This window comes from Lepidochelys kempii, chromosome 6 (assembly GCF_965140265.1).
Source record: "Lepidochelys kempii isolate rLepKem1 chromosome 6, rLepKem1.hap2, whole genome shotgun sequence".
In the NCBI taxonomy this organism is placed as follows: Eukaryota; Metazoa; Chordata; order Testudines; family Cheloniidae; genus Lepidochelys; species Lepidochelys kempii.
The window spans coordinates 77,356,368-77,376,603 of NC_133261.1; the positions used below are offsets into that span (position 1 = coordinate 77,356,368).

A 20,236-nucleotide genomic window follows, 5' to 3' on the forward strand; every position below is an offset into this window, starting at 1 on the left:
GCAAGCTACAGAGTATGTTATGTGTTGCCTTCAGGTCTAGATTTAACTTTTTGATACCCCAGAACCTGAGTTTAGTCTGGTACTCAATGCTAAAAGCAACCACATCTAGGCTTTTGCACAACCTGCCCTTCTAAAAGAACAAAACAAAGGTATTTGTCATCTACGAGTTGACAGCGGCAATGGTAGAGATGGATTTCTTGAGGCAGACAGTAGGGACCCCCTACATTTTAAATTATTGCAAATAGACCCTGCTGGAATACTACATCAAGTGTCCTTTGGTACTTATGCATTTCAACTTGGAATTTCCCCCAGGGTACTCTCTCCTCCCCCCTCCCCGCCATGGGATGTAGAAAACCACAAACTTACTGGTCTCTGTGTTAGTTTGCCTACTTCCCTTTTATGGCAATATCTACCTTTTCTGTCTATTAGCTGCTCCAGGAAGTCAGCGATGTCAATCACATGCTCAGTCCTTTTGACCATAACTAGACCAACTATCCTCAGGTATTTGTTAGATGTGTGTATTCACACACAGGAGTAGTTTGAGGAAGCATGCAGCAAAGCCCCTCTAGACATTACTTTATCATGTGTAACAAATGTGAGGGCATTTGCAAGAGCTAGAGGTACATGAAATTCAATTTAGAACAGTCTGTACTAAATTCTGACAACTGACCTTTCAAATCATATCCAACGTTGATGTTTTCTATAGGTCCACCTTTCACTGAATTTCTTCTTTGTTGAACAGATTTTTGTCCTTCATATACTTGCTAATTTATTTTCTATCCTACTCAATTCTTCCTTCTGTAGTAAGTGTTCATTTTTCTAATGTTTGTGAAAAATCTAAAAATTAAAATCCAAATATGAGGTTATAACAAAATTGGTTCATTGTCTTGCATGGTTCAACAGAAGTTAAACAAACAAATCTGATATAAGCAGCAAACCTAAAAATAGTCAGCTCTACGGTATGACTGCAGGGACAATTCATGTTGTACTATTTATGAACACAGAGTAATCTGGAATAGGCAAGTATTTGATTAAGACATAATAGTAACACCTTTAAAACTGATAGAGTAAAGAATGCAAGAGCTTCAAAGTAACACAGTGGTTGGTAACTTTTCAAATGTATTAGAGATTTGATTACACTTTAATTAGTAAATATTAATGCTATATGTATTCTATTCTCCAGCAACAATACTTAAATTCTGATGTACTGTTCTGAGAAGCCCCAAAAGACAATGGAAAAAACATGTCAGCAGTTTAATTTCATGATAGTTTTAATCAGGTAATTGCAGAAAAACATTGAAACTGTTGTATGATATTATCTGATGTCAACTTACAAGTGAATGATGTAACAAAACAGTTACAAACTTATATATGCATATTTACATTATATACTCAAAAGTAACAAGCTATATTCTTATACATAGAAGAAATACATCTATGACATGAGTTAAACTAAATCATACATCATTTAGTAGAAAGAAATAGCTGTTAAGATTTTAATGGAAATAATATACAAGTGAGGCACTTTTTGAGGTCGTTAGGGTGGAAAGCAAATGGCACTAAGCAAAAGAAGAGGCAGTGTTCACAAATGAAAATCTATGTACAGATTACACTGTAACTTCAAATACAACTGTTTCTCCACTAGGTAATGCTTTAGAAATCTCAAAACTAACAACAACTTTTGCAATTTAAGAAGCTTTAAGGAAAAAAATGCTTACGTTTATCAGTGCACCAAAGCATATGGAAGTTTTAACCACTTGGCTGCTGACTAACAGTACCATAAGGCTTCCTCCCACCCAGTAATCCTTATCTTGATATTCCTTTAAAGTCCAATTTAAAAGTTGTGCATTATTTACAAGTGGGTTTTCAATATTATCCTCTAGTACACATGGAAAGATCATCCAAAAGAGAACAAGTCAGAAATGGGAGTGCTACATTTCAACATGCAAAAAATCGATGCATTCTTTGAAATAGTTTATCCAGAGCATAACTCATGCACTAAGCATCCCTCACTTTGTTCTGGACACTTGTGAATGTTATGCAACCATTTACTGTGCTGTTCAACAAATAATTACTTACCACAGGTTTCTCTGTATTTTGTTTTAACCTTGCTTAGAAGATTATAGGCACCCCACTTCACAACTGTTGGGCTGATGGTGTGCTTGTTCACGGTTGTTTAAAAAAAGCTACCCAAAGAATTAAATTCCTCTATCTACACAAGTGTTTGTACCACCATCTTGGAACTAGTAAAAACCCCAAACAAAGGCAAAAAAACCCAACCCAGTTATTCTTGGAGGTCCACTGGTAGAATACTTTTTTCAGGCACCATTTTAGCCATTATCTTGATTTTAGTGACACATACTTTTATATTTTAGGCCCATCTCATATAATCTATGGTCCATTTTGCAAATGTGTACTCTAGCAAACACTATTATATTTTTAAAGTCAGCTGTAGTGGAAAAATTTAAAAGTTATAAGATCTCAGGAATCAGAGTAAGGATTCTTATTCCCACTTCCAGTTTAGGATAGTTTTTACTAAATTCATACCTCAAACAATGTACTGTTGTATTTAGCTGGCCATTTGTATGGGAATATAGCTACAATACATGATTGGGCTATGTAATCATGCTTACCTTTAGTTTTTCCAATAGGTGGTGCCCAAGTGCTACAGTTGACCTCGTTCCCCAAGAGACTAAATGCTTTCTTTTCATAACTGTAGACTTCACCATGTCAGGAAAGTGAATCTTCTGTGGCTGTTTCCTAAAACTTAGGTCTCCCGTATGGCAGCATAGAGCTCTGTTACAAAGTCACATGACTAAAATTTGACTTCTGACTTTTCAGAAAAAAATTGTATTACGTTTCCCTCTTCCCTTTCAAAAACTTGAGAAAAGATTTCAGAAGGAAAGGTAAACTTCACTTAACACTGCCACAGACAAGGGGTGGGATGCAAGGGACAGTCCCCGAATGGTTTTGCGAAGTGTCTACTTTTGAATACTCAGAAAGTGCCTCCAAAAGTGAATAAGAACCCAAACAGTAGAGAGAGGCATACCTCTCTGTGCTCTACTGCATCCAACCCATGTGTCAGTGTACATCATGTAATTCTTTTAATCAGTCTTAAATTGGGTGAACTGCTAGAAAGACCCATGGTAAAAAAGATGATAATGGAATTAAGTTTATTTTTTTTAAATGGATCGATTTTTTTAAAAGAGTAAAGGAAAGGATGGGGGCAAAATTTTAAGAGCAAAGTGGTTAAATGCAAACTGAAAATATTACTGCACACATTCAGTAAAAATATTAAAGCATATAAGTTGCATATAAAATACAGTACAGGACCAGGAGTTGCACTATGCTGAATAGTGCTCAGAGGAAATTCTTAAACTCATGTTTTCCTGAAGTATATACACAATACAACTCTACATTATTTTCCTATACAGCCAGCAAGTTCTTTTCTTAGGTTGTTCATACCTCATTCAATCTTGTTAAAAACCTAGCACTTACAAATATTTTTTATTCACAAGGAAAACATTCCCATTTCACTAATGAATAGTTTAAGTAACAGTCTATTCTAGGCAACCAAGTTTATCTGAAAACATGTGAAGCATGAAAATCATCCAGAGTAGCAGCTTTCAAATATATAAACAGTAAAAACGAGACTTAAGACTGCTGCTACAGTGTCATATTCTTGGACTTAGTTCATCCAATCAATTTTTAGTACAAAACTAGAAGCTCTTTCATAACTTCTACAGTTATCAATATATTTGTCTTCTTTTCAATGTGAAATAATACTTCAAGATGCTCTATGTACACAATGCTGTCAATTCGAGCTGTCATATAAATATAAATGTTTTCTTTAAAAAAAGTATTTTACAGACAGATAGTGTTATATACATTTGTTCAGAATTGGATTCCTGGACTACAGAAGAGAACTAACAAAAGCTTTAATATAAGTACGAAAGAAATGTTACATACACCCACACTGGAAAAATGCATAGAAAATTAAGAAGGTAATTTTTTAAAAATCAACTATGCAACTTTTTATAGGAAGAGTGTACAAAGGACATTCTTTCCCACTCCAACGCTATTGGGATATCTTCCTAAATGAACAAATGCCTTTACTTTTGTTAGAATTTTAACATGACATTAAACAAACATTATGAGTGAATGTATTTTGTTGTACCATGTAATAAGAGTCATGACAACTTGTTTAAAAATTCTCTAATAGTTAATGTGTTAGAATATTTGACCAATTGCTCTGTAAATTAAACATTTAGTAATACAGTACCATGGCCAATTTTATATATATTTTGTGTGTGCGCACACACAAATACGCACACGTATGCACACGCTCTCTCTCTCTCAAAAAAGTTTACTCCAATTTTTCAGGGGTTGTAAATTGTTAATTTTTTTTTAAACACAGAATAATTTTATTCTTGCCAGTTTAAATAAAAAGATTCTACAATGAAAAAAATTTTAATTTTTATTATTAATCTTTCAGTTTAATCATAGTACTTGATAAACAGTTGAACATAATCTTAGTTTAACAGACGGATAAATTGAGAACACTGATGACATGCCATTACAACTGCCTTATTGGACCTTTCACTTTGCGGAACATTTGTAAATGCAATAAAATATTTTTTGGAAGACACCCCAAAAGAAAACAACTTGCTGGCTGAGTAACAGAAAACAACTTCCTTTTTGCTATATTGTTGAAACCAAAGTCATTTATATAGAAAAATAAATGTTGTGTTCTTATTAGAACATTTTAGACAATTACATCTGTGCTTAACAAAAAAAATATTGGTCACTCAAGACTATAATAATTAATATTTTAAATGTTTTTAGAGATTACCAGAATGCATGGATACAACTCAATACAAACTGTAGCTGACGGGAAATAGGACTGAAAATACCGATTTGTCCATCTGGAATAGAAATGCTACTAAATAAACTAATTAAATATTTAAAATACTAACATGGAATGTGACTGTAGATATGATTCATACCTACTATATAACTGGAAAGGGGAAGGAAAGTTTAATATGTAATAATTCGTACCTTACACATTTAGTTAAATATAAACATTTGTTATTTATATATAAAGTTGCTTCCAAAAATCTATTAATAAGTGATTTAGTTGCACTTAAATCAGTTTCATTTCTCATTTGCCAAGTATTAACTTTTCTTAGTCTTAAATCAACTGTCATTAGTGCACTTGTAATTTCCTCTCAAATCATTTGTAATTCTTTTAAGAGCCCCATCACCTAAACCATGAATGTACAAAATGGCAAAAGTTAATCCCTTTTAGTATAACTGTAGTTTATATACTCATTTTATAGCCAATAATAAGAAAAGGCTTCCTTTTCCAAACTCCTTCACAACTTGCAACGAAACACCATGCACTGAAAGGAAATAGTTAGGCATGGCTACTAGCATTTGTAAAATGCTAAGGTCTGACAAGTCTTGCTGCTTCTTCCACATCAGGCTTCTCTTACACGAGATAAGATTTCCTCCTGCTTGCCAAAAGCTTCCACAAATCCAAGACAGATGCTTCCTGGAAACAAAGATTTTCAGCTCTATTCGGCACTAGACTGGTCATCCAGCAGCTTTATGCTTTCCTCCACAGCAGCCACACACCTCACCACAGTGATGGCATGCTCTCAAGGGGAGGTAGCAGCACATACATGGGGCAATGAATGACAAAGCTATCAGGGCTAACCATCGTAAGCAGAACTTGTCATCACTAGTGTCACATGAGCAGGGGTCAGAGAAATCTCCTTCAGAGTCTGACATGCAGTGATATAGCATGCTCTCTGCACAAAGCATGCAACTAACTTGGTATATGCATCTTTTAATAGGATCTGGAGCATCCTGACATTTCCCCCTGCCATTCTCTTCATGATTAAATCTCTCCTGGCAGTATACACAGCGAGAACGCTCACCATCCTCTTTCCTTCTTTTTGACTTTTTAAATTTTAATGAGGAAGGCTGTGTTTTAAATACCACAGAACTCTTCGGGTCTTTTAGTGAATTCAGCTTAGTCCCATCCCCACATGGATATAGATAGTCCGATTTTTTATTGTCAGACTTAGAAAACTGTATATTGGAGTCCACCTCATCCCTCTCCAGATCATTTTTCCACATGTCAGGATGTCTGTAGTCTGCATAACGACGTATTAAAATATCACGAGGATTTATTCTAACAATTTCCTCTTCATCCTGAAAGCTGACGTGTCTAATGGATTTCAGTGGGACCTGAAATGGTAAATAGAAGCATCTTGTTAAATTATGTACAGGGACACAGTTAGGTTAGTACTTCAGTCACCATACAAATCAGGGCACAGAACTTTTCCCCATTGCCAGGAGATAGTGCTTTCAGCTTATATATGACCTAGCACAATCTGCATAACAGACTTTTACAAGGTGTGAGCTCAACTTATCTTGTGAAGCAGATGATCAAATAACGTACAGGTAATAATGCAAAAGCCACCACCATCCATTCTTGAATAATTTCAAAATACTTTCTAATGGAGTTGTCTCTGCTTACTGAAGTAGTACTTCACAAGAAATGCATTAATGCTTATGGTGGGAGCTCACAGCCAGTTACCACAAAAAGAGTTTTTAGAACACAGCTGGCATCTATAGGAAATTTTGCAAAACCAAGATCAACATAACTTTTTCATAGTTCTATAAAGATTGGCTGGTGATGAGAGCCATCTTTCACTACTAATGAAAATAAGTTTGCTGTAAAGTTTTAGCTTATGAGCAACGATTAAAAGCAAACAATCCTTTCCCATCGCTGCCAACAGCAAACAAGTCCCTCAATTATAGGGGAGGTTAACCTCTGCTGAAATACTTGAGATTCATGAAGATTTAGTTGGCTCCATGGAATAAAGTTCAGAATCAGCCAACCTTGCCAATGGTAAACACACTAATATTGTAGAGCAAGATAGAGAGGGCAATTTTTGAAAAGCTGCAGGGCACAGTCCTCAATCAAAATATAGCAACAGAAATCTAAGGTACTGTAGTGGTGCTGGGTCTTTAATAGCAAGCATATATACCTGACTTCAGCCCAGAATGGGGAGTGGGATAGCAACGAATGCTGGGAAAGGTAGCACTACATAAAATTTTATAGTTCTGTCTTTAGTGCCTCATGGGAACAGTTTGTGCTTTATGCGCTCCACAATGGCCCTAAGAAACACTAGACATAAGGAAAAACCTGGATTGGGGCTCTCCATTAAGGCAGCTAGGGCAGCAGAAAGGATGGGCTGTGGGAAGGACCTGTTAAGAGGCCTAGAGACAAGCAGAAAAGAAGGCAAGGGAACTTTGGGGAGGACTATATTGTTCAAGGTCTGAAGGTATTATATAGAAGGACCTCCATGGAAGAGTGAAATAAATGAAGGGAAAGGCCTGTGGCAATACAGTGATGGTGCAGGCTTGAGGCCTGGCACTGGCGCCTGCTTGTTCAGGTGTCTCAAACTGGGGATTCCTCTACAGCAACATAGACTTCAGAGGAGGTGGAAGAAATCCCACAGTACACATATGTGATAACTGCTCCCCAGGGAGCATGAAGTTTTATATGAAGTGTTTTAGTATCTACAATAGTTCCATTCTTGTTCGCCATACAAAATATCCAATCTTTCTTTGAATCTTGCTGAATTCTTGACTTCTACAATATCCTGTGCAGGGTGGATTGATTTAAATCAGAGGTGGGCAAACTATGGCCTGCGGGCCACATCCGGCCCGTGGGACCCTCCTGCCCAGCCCCTGAGCTCCTGGCACGGGACACTAGCCCATAGCCCCTTCCCCACTGTTCCCCCTCCCCTGCAGCCTCAGCTCACTGCACCACCAGCGCAATGCTCTGGGTGGTGGGGCTGCGAGCTCCTGGGGCAGCGCAGCTGCAGAGCCTGGCCTGACCCAGGGCTCTGTGCTGCGCAGCGTGGCTGCCTGTCCTGGTGCAGCCGCGCCACCAGCCACCGGTACTCCAGGCAGCATGGTAAGGGGGCAAGGGGGGTTGGATAGAGAGCAGGGGAGTTTGGCCTGGTGGTCAGGGGTGTGGATAGGGTCAGGGCGGTCAGAGGGCAGGGATCACAGGGGTTGAATGAGGGCAGGGATCCCCGGGGAGCAGTCAGGAAGGAGTGGGGGGTTGGATGGGGTGGCGGGGGGCAGTCAGGGGCAGGGGTTCTGGGGGCGGTCAGGAAGGTGTGGTTGGATGGGGCAGGGGTCCCGTGGGGTGGGGGCAGTCAGGAATGAGAGAGGTTGGATGGGGAGGCAGGAGGGCAGCCAGGGGTGGGGGTCTCGGGGGGGGGGGGGGGGGCATCAGGGAACGGGGGAGTTTGATGGGGCAGGAGTCCCGGGGGAGGGGAGAGGAGGAGGGCTGGGCCACGCCTGGCTGTTTGGGGAGGCACAACATCCCCTAACCGGCCCTCCATACAATTTCCGAAACCCAATGTGGCCCTCAGGCCAAAAAGTTTTCCTGCCCCTGATTTAAATGAAAGCAATTTAAATCACTGACGGTAGTCATGATTAAATCAGGAAGCAGGAAACCTTCATTTAAATAATTGATTTTAATCTTGCTCTGCATTTGCACTTTAGGCATTTTCCTAAAGAAAAGCTGAATCTCATTTGTCTGTAACCATGCTGATCTGCAACTAAATAGAGCCTTTGCATTAAATTTGATCCTTTTTGCTAACCAGAAAGATATACTGTATCTATACATATTTCTTTAAACAATTATACAGATGAAAATATTTTTTTTCAGATTCTTAATTTTTACAATATTATTTTATAAAATGGATGCATTTTTGTAAAATGGATATATGATCCATTTCTTATTTACTAGATTAATTAACGCAGAAATTGGGCTTGTTTTTGGCTTAATTGGCATGAGTTGCTTGTTGGCTAGTTTTTGGCTTGTACCTTCTTTTTTTTTTTTTTTGATTGGCTCCTGGCAAGCAGGGGAGAGAGGCCAGAGTGCATAGCGGGCTGACTGCAGTCCCAGACTGCATGCCGGGGTGGGGGTGAATTTAGTCACATAGTCTTGGGGTTCTTAGGGATTGGCTTGTTTTGAAATTGGATTTGCTTGATTTTTGGCTTATTGTGAAAGTCCGGGTGCTTATTTACCACGTGAAAGTTGGCAACTATGCTTAAATGTGCTGGAGACTTTCTGGGACTTTCCGTGACTTCTGAAGTGTCTGGTGCTGGCTCAGGGGCTACCTGAGCTGGGCAGCCCCGAGACCAGCAGCAACAATTTGGATGTGTGAGAGGGGGCTCAGGGCTAGGGGCAGGGGTTTGGGGTGAGGGGTGGCGTTTACCTCAGGGTGGGTGGCTCCCCCCAGCATGTCTCTGCAGCTCCTAGGCGGAGGGGCCAGGGGGCTCCGTGCATTGTCCGCAGGTCCTGCCCCAGCAGCTCCCATTGGCTGTGGTTCCCAGCTTGTGACAAGAGCAGCGTGCGGAGTCCCCCTGGTCTTCCCGCCCCCTAGGAGCTGCAGGGACATGCGGTGTTGGGTAGAGAGCCTGCCAGCCTCACCAACCCTCCCCCAGCCCCAGTGGGGGTCCTGGGCCGTGCACCACTCCCAGCCCCTCCCTCCCAGCACCAGTGGGGGTCCTGGGCCGCATGCAGCTCACCTCTCCTGCCCCCCAGCGGGGGTCCCAGGCCACCCACCCAGAGCATCCACACTCTCTCCGGACCATCCCTGCAGCCCCCTGCCAAAGTTTTAGTTAGGGGTATATAGTAAAAGTCATGGACAGGTCAAGGGCTGTGAATTTTTGATTACTGCCCGTGACCTGTCCATGACTTTTACTAAAAATACCTGTGACTAAAATGTAGCCTTATTTATAACTGATTTATTAAACTAAAGGACATATCTGTAGTTAGTGAACTGAATCATTGCTTCTGGTCACTATGGCCTTCAAGATTTTAAAACTAGTTGATCTCATCCTTTCACATCTAGTTGTCATTAATACACTGGAAAACAAGCTTCCTTGCTTTTTTCAAATCCCAATTGGTTTCTTAACAGTCTGAAAGAAATAGTTATAGAACTGAAATAGTTCAATAAACTGAAATGAAGAAAATATTCTCTCTGCCCCTGCAGAAAAGGCTACTGCTGTGAAAAGCTGGTTTAGCACTTCAACAAACTAGTTTCAGGTGCTTAACCAGTAACTTTCACCCATTCAGCCATTTGGAAAAGTATTTCCTTTTATCAGTTTTGAGTTTGCTACCTTTACCGAATTCCAGTATTCCAGAGGTCACCTCATCCCAGAAAGGATACTGAAAGAGACTGGGACCGTTTACCATAAAGAAAAGACAAATAAGACAATAAAGGCATATGAAATAATGAATGGAACTGAATAAGCAGATAGAGAACTTCTAGTTGCCCTATCTTGTAATACAAGGAGTTGGGAACATTAAATGAAAATCCATTGAAAGGAAATACTAAGGAGCTTACAATCGAAGTATCAGAGGAGACAACAGCTGGATGCAGACAGGCAATAGTGAGGCAATTATGTTCAGTATAAATTAGCAGCAATCACAGCACATCACATGCATAACCTTTATTGAGTGCTTTATTGATATCAAAACACAGGTGAGTTTTAAGGAGAGATATGCAGGAGGATAGCATAGAGCTTTTGCATGTACATATTGCAGAAACTCCCCATAAAATAAGAGGCAACTGAGAAAAAGCATAAGTCTCAGTTCAGCCATAAAATGGGAATACTAGTACTTAACTTCCTCACAGGGTACTGCAAGGATGAATTCACCTAGGTTAGCAAGGAACTCTGGTAGTATGCTGGGGGTCATATAAGAACCCAGACCAAGAGAATGGAAACCCTTCAACTTTCCAGTCAGTTTTTTTCCTCATTCTGCTCTCAGGTGCATGATTTGTGAACCTTCTCACAGAAAAGGCTGAGGGGGTTGAGCCCCCTAATTTAGCAAATCCACATGATACCATAGGCAGGGGCCACCTGTGAGGACACGGTGGCCTCTATACTATCATTTAGACTGTACAGAAGCTGTTCTGTCAGGGATATCCAGCCCTTCGGACTGACATTCCCTTGGAGCCCTTCTCAGTGTGGGTTTCCAAAATGCAGAGGAAGAACTATTGCTGAGTTGCTCTGTGAGTTTAGGGGTGGCATATGCCAAGAAGAATATTTGTTCCCTTGGCCCTAATCCACAGAAAGTGTGAGGATGGGCTTCCATTTGATCTAGGAAAAACTGTGTGAGCAGAGGACTTATGGCATGCAGCCACTACTACTACCTTCTACCTTTTTCATGCTTCCCCTGGGCCTGAATTAAGAGGTTAGGGCTCCCTTCTGCTCATGGAAGCAGAGATATCCCTAAAGGTTAGGAAAGTTTCTGAACAGAAGAATTTATGGTTTTAGCACCAGAACTGGATATGGATAATCAGTTATTTTTAAAATATTTACTGCACACTTTGTCAAAAATCTGTTCATTCTTTCCTTAGAAGTGTATTACTCTATCACACATTTCCCTCTAAAGGGGTCCTTCACCCACACAACATGCTGAAAATGCATTCTAATTAAACGGAAATAAGTCATTCCTTAAAAAAACTGGCTAACTAATAAAGCATGAAGGACTTGATTAGGGTTAATAGTCCTGAAATTTGACCTCTTTTCCCCTCCCCCTTTATGTTTGTAAAGCTTGTTATTTTTATTTATTCATTCATTCACACACATGGATACTGTACCCACTTCTCCTTCCCCAAATCACCCCCAAATCTACCACCTGCTCAAATGTTTCAATGCTGATATATTAAAAACTTGCAGCAGTCCACCGCAATAGCAACCTCATAACAAATCAGTGGTCAAGGGAGCAGGGAAAATACCTATAAGGAAAGAAGTTTTAGTACTGAACTTCCAAAAGTTTTATACATGAAGAGTATGAAGTAATTTTAAAAGCTAGGTGATACACCTTGATAGTGTCCTTTTAAACAATTCAAAAGCAGGAAGTAAAGAAGACTACAACAGAGTATGACCCAAGATCAGTTATGTACAAAACACTGTTGGCGAAATAAATTATGTTTACAGTGTGCTTTTCATTCAGAACAATCTCATTCTCTAACTCAAAGTCAGAGTATATACCTGCATCTACATTTATATATTTCAGAATTCACATCGCCCAATAGTGAAACATGGTCTCTCCTAATACTATGTAGCAACACTACACAGCAGTTTGAAAAGAGAGTGAGAAAGAATACTATAACAAATTGGAACTCCGGCAAGAATTTCATTAATAAAATTACCCAGCTGAAAATTAGTTGGAATACTGGTGCTAATGTGCTTAGTGTCGCTAGAAGTACCAAGAGATTAATAGCTTCACTGTGGTCAGGGCCTTAATGTTGCATTTTGTTTGAAAGGCAGCACATCCAAACTAGGCTTGGACATTTGTTGAATACTGTACATTTCCCACGTTTTCCTAGATGATGTCCCATCCAACAAAGTGGGCAGATCCAACTCTGCTTAGTTTGCAGTCAGCCTACAATGGTAGGTTGAATACACAATTATACATGAAAGGTTGGGTTATGGCTGAATTTCTTTACTCTTGTCCATTAAAATTCTTAATCATAACACTGCACTAAGCAGTTTTGTATGCTATGGTCAAGATAAAAATCTTGAATTTATTCAATGGATGGTTAAAATATCCCTGCACCCAAAGAGGGTTTGTTTGAATATATGTATATATGATCAAAATAAAACTTACTGGCATTTACCTCATTATGCAGAACGCCACATACATATTAGTGTATACATAATTGAAGCCCTGCACATTAAAGTCAGGAGAAATATACATTCATCTTTCTATATTTCTGTAAATGAAAAAATCTAGAACCAATAGAAATCAACAATATTCCATGCTCTAAATGAGGGTTTATGCTAAAGAGGGATGTGAAGGATGCAACTGGTCCTTAGGTTTGAAAGGAATGCTTTAGGAATCTAAGATTACCTCAGTTTCCACCGATATTCTACAGTCTAAATTTTAATGTTAGTACTTCATGTAAAAAGCTGTAATAAAGCATTTTTATAGAGACGTATGTTCAAAGCACAGTAAAGACATTAACTAAGTAATCTTTACAATATTCCTTTGATGGGGGTAGTCACATATCCCCACTTCACAACTACGGGGACTGAGAAACAAAGGTCTGGTGACTTATCAAGGAGACTATGAGTCCGCAGCAGAAGCAAGACAAACTCAGAAACTCATGATTCCCAATCCTTTGCCTATTTCTCCAGATAGGACTGTCTTTCAAATCAAAGAACAAGGTTTATTTTACTACTTTTGGGTAATTAGTCAACTCCTGCACTAGTTGATACAAGTTTGTGAAAGGGGAGCTTATCTTTATTTGGAAGAATACCTAATGTATTAGAGGGCTCCCTTCTTATGCTTTTTCCAGGGGCAGAAGTACATTCTAATAAAATGCACTGAACTATTATTTGAACTTCTACATTTTCAGTACATGTTACGGACATACTCTCTAGAGTTTCCCTAGTAAAAAGTTCCCCAAAACGTCTTGGCATATAGTCCTCGATAATAAATTTGTTACCCAAGTCAATAAAAATGCTTACTACTTCTATCCTGTCTATCAAAAACCTTGATGCTTTGACACTTAAGCAGCAGCAAAATGCACACATCCTATTGGAAGACTAAGGTCAGTATTTTCCTTAGTCTTAATATTGTATGTAACACTATGTTTTGGAAAGTGTATTTTAACATTTGAATCAGTAAAGTGCCTTTTCCTGGGTCAGTGGTCTTTTCCTTTTGTAACTATTTATATATTGTTTTCATGTTGTACCAAACATTATATCCTGGTCTCTGACTGCTTACGATGCTATAAATGAAGTTTCTCTAATAATATTAATTAGAAAAATACTCTCTGCAATACACCCCAAGTATACATTTATTTATAATTTCTAACCAAAACAGTTTTTCTGTACTTGCCAAAAATGTTGTTTCACTGAGGACTAAGACCATGGCAAATTAAAAGTTTCAAAAATAAATGGCTTATCAAAACACAGAAATGTGTAATAACGACTTGAAAAAAAAAATCAGAATGTGGAAATAATGGTTTTTCACCTAATCTGGTTAACTCAGGGATGGCTAAACAATTTTACAAAACTTAACCTCCAAAACGTCCTTTGTGAGGTAAAAATCCTTTGACATTTCATCCAAAGAGGATATATCTACCACATTTCAGAACGTAAGGACTGCAGTACGTACATATAGGGGCTTATAATTCAAGTGTCATCCCAGCCATACCTATGTAGTGTTGGATTAAATGACTAATATAGAATTACATGGTCAGTGAAACAAGAAATGTTTCTATGGTTGGAACCAGGGTTGGCAATTTCCTGGGAAAAAACTAGGTTAGGATAGGGCACTGGCAAATACCAGTTGAAATTGGAAAAAATAAAATTAGAATATACTAATGAAAATTACTGAAAAATATCTAGCAATTTAAATAATAGTTTTGCAGTATATATAATATTTAAAATTGAAATGAGTCATAACATGTATAACTTCCTTGAGGAAATACTGAAAAAAAATACAGTGTCTGATGTTCAATGTCATATTAAATATATTAGTTTACACCTACTGCAATTTTACGTTTTATTTGTAGAATTTTAAATCAATCTCCGAATCTATGTCTTAGGTAACCACAATTTGAATATGTAACTAAAACAAAGTGTAACGTGATATGCATTAACAAAACAGTTTTTAAAACAGAAAATGCCTTGAACTGGAACTAACTAGTCTTTCCCAGACTGGTAACAACAACAGTTTCACATGGTAAAAATCATATCTGTAAATACCAAGCCATCCCCGGTCAGAAATCTCTTACCTGGTTGGGTTGGCTGGGAAAGTAGGCTCTTCTAGAGTTCAATTCCTCAAATGTCGAGGACCTTATATTTGGACTTTTATAAGGTTCGCTGGTTACTACGGTTTCATGTTGGAAAAGGTGTTCTTTTAATGAACTGGAAATATCTTCTTGAATTGCCTAAAATAGAAGAATTCAACTTTATTCTGTTCTTGATATGGATTTAACGTTTACATAAAAACGTTACTGGTCCTGTGCAGTAGTTTGTGTTTAATTGGCTTATTCAAATCTTTTCGGATCTCTACAAATCTTTAGCTTGTTCGGTTTTATTACAGTGACCACCATTATCCACAACAGTTGAAGTTTGACCTTTTTCAAGAACATCAGATTTTACCACCCAGTCAATTCTAGTTTTTAATTACATCTGTCAGTGCTAACAGAACTTTATATGGCATGTGGGGAGGTTGTTTTTTGGGAGGCAGCTAACTGGGAACTGCCTCATTCTGATTCACTACATCCTGTCCTCAATATATCCCAGCTCATTAAACACCTCAGATTCTTTAAGATTATCTCCATTCTGTTCAGTAGATTGATCGTCTGCACATACAGACCACTGTTCAACCAAAGCACACTTCCTGTTCCACAATCTCAAGCTATGAGTGGGATGTATCCTGCAGATATCTTAATATACATTTTCCACATGGTCTTAACCTTGTGCCCAGTTGTTTCATGTAAACTTAGTTTCAGTATTGGATAATCATTATTAATTTTGTGTATGCTTGCTGTGACTGTGTGGCACTCAGCCCCAGTATCTATTTTGAAATTCACTTTTTGTTCATTTATTTTCCTGTATAGCAAGCCAATCTGTTAAACAAACTTGCTTTCTAAACTTGAGACCCAAATAGTAATTCTGTTTGTGCATCACTACTCTCAGAACCTTTTCCTTCAGCAGTATGTCTGAGAGGTTTTTTTTCTTCACAATTTGTAGTGAGAGCAATACAAATTTGCAAACACACAGTACAAGCTACTGTCAAAATAAAAAATAATTAACACCTTTGTGGACATTTCTAGAACAAACAGTATTGGAGACTGGACTAAACACTCCCTCCTAGAAGTGGTTCTTCCATGTCAGATTTGAAGTGCATGGGTGGGGTAGAGAGACTTGTATTGCTGCTGCCTATGCTGTATTCATTCTGTGGACAGGGAATTTCATTCTTTTGGGCAGACTTACTTTGTCAGTACTGAAACAATTTAAAAAAAATATTGTTTGAGACCTTGTGAATGTTTCCTTCTAACATGTATCTTGTAAAATATATATGTATATATTGGAGAGTTTGAAGATTTTATGGTTTGATATTCGTAGAGATTTTTATGTAAACGTTAAATATGAGGTAGTCATATTTAGACTTCAAAATACACGAGAATTTTCCATTTTGGATGCAAATCAAGGGCTTTGGCATGTCCAAAAGATACAGAAAGTGCAAGACTCTGAACTTTTAACTCTCCTTTTGGTAGATATATGTTTAAATCATTTCTTCTTTAAATTAGCTCTGCATCTGAAGTATACAAAAGCACCATGTTCTGCATCTTTGAAGAGCTGGATGAGATGGAAGGAGAAGTTACTTATCTTACAATAACTTGAGTTTGAGATGTTTTGCCCCTATGGGCGCTCCACCAAGGGATGTGTGCACTCTTGTGCCCTCTCAACTGGAGAGTACAAAGCAGTGTCTGTGGGCACGGGGCGCATCACTCACCACCGGACTGGCACCCCCTCGTGGCACTCTGGGGATTATCTCGAGGCTGATGCCCATCTGTAGTTTGCACACAGTCACTCTGTCTCTGCTATCCGCCTGCTGCCCCTCTCGCAGCCTCAGGAACTACAACATCCTCTTTAAAAAGAAAAGGAGGACTTGTGGCACCTTAGAGACTCACAAATTTATTTGAGCATAAGCTTTTGTGAGCCACAGCTCACTTCATCGGATGCTCATGAAAGCTTATGGTCAAATAAATTTGTGAGTCTCTAAGGTGCCACAAGTCCTTTTCTTTTTGCGGATACAGACTAACACGGCTGCTACTCTGAAACATCCTCTTTGTGGCTCAGCCCTCTGGCTGTGTCACTGTCCATGTTCCCCCCATCTGGGTGAATTTAACTCCTCAATAGTCAGACAGTCCCCTCACTCACTGCCTCAGTGCCACTTGCCTAGTGGCTGAGAGGGGAACCTGGGCCTGCCCTCTTCTCTGGATGCTAGCCCAGGGACCCTCAGCTCAGCAGTCTGGGCCTTCTCTCTCTGGGCTCACTGTTCTATCCCTGGTCTGCTTTCTACTACTGGTTCCCCTTCTCTTCCTGGGCCTACCAGTTTCCCAAAGCCTCCTCCCTCTTCCCACGGAGTGAGTGCCTTTTCCCAGCTGCCGCTTCTCCTTTCAGCTCCTGGGCTTTATAGGCCCTACAAATTCCTGGCCAGCTGAAGTTCCTTAATCAGCTGCCTAATGGGTTAATTGTACCATCTAGCCTGCATTAAACCCTGCAGGGTGAGTGTGGGGTAGTTACCCCACCACAGGCCCATGCTTGTGCAAAGTAGCACCTTGTGCCTCCAAAGCAAGGGATATAAGGAGGCAAGGACCCACTGCCACTCAGTTCCTTCTCAGCTATTGAGAGCCTCCACAGCCGAGAGGAGGAGGACAGGAGGTGGAGCACCCATAGGGACAAAACATTTCAAAGACCTCAAGTTACTATATGGCAGCTATCTTCTCTTTTATGTCCCTATGGGTGCTCCACTGTAGGAGAATCCCAAGCAGTAACTTAACAAGGAGGTGGGTGCTGAGGAGGCACATCCAAGACAGTTCAGAAGATTGCATCACCAAAGGTAGTAGCATCCCTGAAAACAGGAATGATGGTATAATGCTCGGCAAAGGTATGAATTGAATCTCTAAGAGATTCAAGTCACAGTCCTACACATTTCTGATATGGAAACATCCTTCAACAGAGCTATATATGTGGACTGAGATCTAGTGGAATGTATTACCACCCTGTGAGGGGACTGCATCCCAGCAGATTCATAGCAGGTATAAAGACGCACCCCGAAACCCACTTTGCCAGTCTGTGTGTGGGGAAATAGGCTATCCTTTCATTCTCTCAGAAAATTATACAAATAGGAGAGGCCCAGAAGATCTTAGTCCCATCAAGGTAGAAGGCAAGGGCCCTTCTGACATGCAGTGTATGTAGGCTGGTCTCATCTGTGGAGGTATGAGGTTTTGGGTAGAATACTGGGAGTTGATTAATCTTCTGATTAATGTGATATTCTGAAGAGAACTTTGGGAGGAAGTGAGAATGAGGGCATAGTATCTTTTCTTCATAAAAGATGGTATATGGCGGGCCAACCTTAAGGGCACCAAGTTCTCCCGTTTGTCTAGCTGAAGCAATGGCAATGAGGAATGATGTCTTGAGGGAGAGCTGGGAGAGAGAACAGGTAGCTACTGGTTCAAAGGTAGGTTTCCTTAGGGCATTAGGAAAAAAATCGAAGTCCCAACTGGGAGATCTGATTCTGTACAGGGGGAAACAAGATGGTTAAGACCCTTGAGGAATCTAGCTGTAGTAGGGTGGGTAAAGACTGAAAAGCCTTTGATAGGTGAGTGCAAGTCTGTAATAGTGGCCAAATGTACTCTGAGCATAGTGACAGGTTTTCAAATCCAACAGGTAGCCAGGATTTTGGAGACCAGGACCTCTGAGGCTTGGGAAGATTAAAGAAAACACCAGGAGTGGAGCGCTTCCATTTTTGAAGGTAGTCTAGCTCCATACTAGAGAACCATCTAGGAACCATGTTGTCAGGTTCAAGAAGGAGGGATTGGAGTGGATCAGGTCCCCAAGCACGGAAACAGGAGATCCTTCCTGAGGTGAAGTTGGTGAAGTGTTGCCACAGAGAGGTGTAGCAGGCTTGAGCACCACACTTATCTTTCCCCGGACAGTGCTATGAAGAGAACCTTCACTCTTTTTTGATGCAGTTTGGAGTCAGGTCTTGAGGATTAAAGGTAGAGGTGGATAAGCATACCGTAAGCTACAGGGCCACGGTGTTATCAGGGTGTCTCCCAGTGAGTTGTGGCCATATCCTCACTTGGAGCAGAAGAAATGGCATTTTGTGTTCTTCAGAGTGGCAGAGAGATCTGCTTCTGGGAAACTCCAGGTCTGTCAGATGCTGTGGAAGACCAAGTCTTTGAGCTTCCCATATGTGGTCCTGATGGAAGTTCCTGCCCTGCAGGTTGACAGAATACATCGTAGCCATGTTGTCCAGCATAATCCTGAAAGACTGGCCCTGTATGGTGTCGAGGAAGTGCTGGCAAAGATACCTCATTGCTCTTAGCTCCAAAATGTTGATATGGAGCATGTTCTCTCGCGCAGAGCACTTGCCCTGGGCTCTGTCCCCTGGAGCTAAGCACCCCACCCCAAAAGAGAAGTGTCTGTTGTGATGATCTTTGATGGTGGGGGAATGAGAGAATGGAGTTCTCTCACAAACTTTCAGTGGATCCTTCCACCATCTGAGAAAGCCCAGAACTGTGATACATTTGAAGATACTGTCTGTTCAGGTTATGCTCAGATCTTAACCATAGCTGAAGGCACCTGAGGTGTAGTCTCGCATGAGGTCTGACAAACATGGAGGCTGACGTGTATCCCTAGAGTTGTAGGCAGGACCTTACAGTTTGCAGGCTGGGCTGTATTGTCAAGGTTAGACTGGACTTAGCGGAGACTCACACTTTGGGGAGATAGGCACTGGTGACTCGTAACTCTAGAGAGGCTCCAGTGAAGTCTATTCTTTAGACTGGAGCCAATGTAGACTTAATTTGATGGATACAAAGGCCCAGAGTCTAAAATAGAGCTAGAGCCTTGGATGTTGCCAGCTAGACCTCTAGAGCTGATCAGCCCCTGAGGAGCCAATTGTCTATGTGTGGGAATGTGCTATGTCCATGGATATAAATGGGGTACCATTGCTGAGAGAAGCTTTGCAAAGAGCCTTGGGGCTATGGAGAGCCCAAAGGGAAGGACTTGTACACTGGTAGTGTTCTGAGCTTATCCTGAATCGTAGAAAGTGTTTGTGGGATGGGTGGATGTCTACATAAAAGCAGAAATCCCGAAGATTGAGGGCAATGAACCAGTCTCCCGGATCTAGGGATGGGATTTATAGTGGCTAATGTCACCATCCTGAAGTGCTGAGAAAGGATGTAGTTGGTTTAGGTTTCTTAGGTTGAGGATTGGTCTCCCAACTCTGCCCCTCTTGGGAACCGGGAAATAGTTGGAATAGAACTCTCTTCCAACAAACGCTGGGGGAACTGGCTTGGTTGCCCCCAAGTGTAAGAGAGACTGGACATTCTGTTTCAAGAGATTTTAGTAAGAGAGGTCCCTGAAGAGGGAT

General features: G+C 40.3%; 1 protein-coding gene across 7 annotated transcripts in view; it reads right to left on the reverse strand.

Annotated features, from left to right (window-relative positions):
• Positions 1-1,253: 1,253 nt before the first annotated feature.
• SPRED1 (sprouty related EVH1 domain containing 1) overlaps positions 1,254-20,236 on the reverse strand; it is a 122,441-nt gene continuing 103,458 nt past the window's right edge. For 6 of the 7 annotated variants that reach the window (XM_073348859.1, XM_073348862.1, XM_073348863.1 and 3 more), the window contains 2 exons: positions 14,859-15,014; positions 1,254-6,255 (listed from right to left, as the gene is read on the reverse strand). In XM_073348859.1, the coding sequence (XP_073204960.1) occupies positions 5,596-6,255; positions 14,859-15,014 (816 nt within the window). In that variant the 3' untranslated portion in view covers positions 1,254-5,595. The remainder of the gene's footprint in view (positions 6,256-14,858; positions 15,015-20,236) is intronic. The other variant, XM_073348864.1, reaches the window with a different exon arrangement.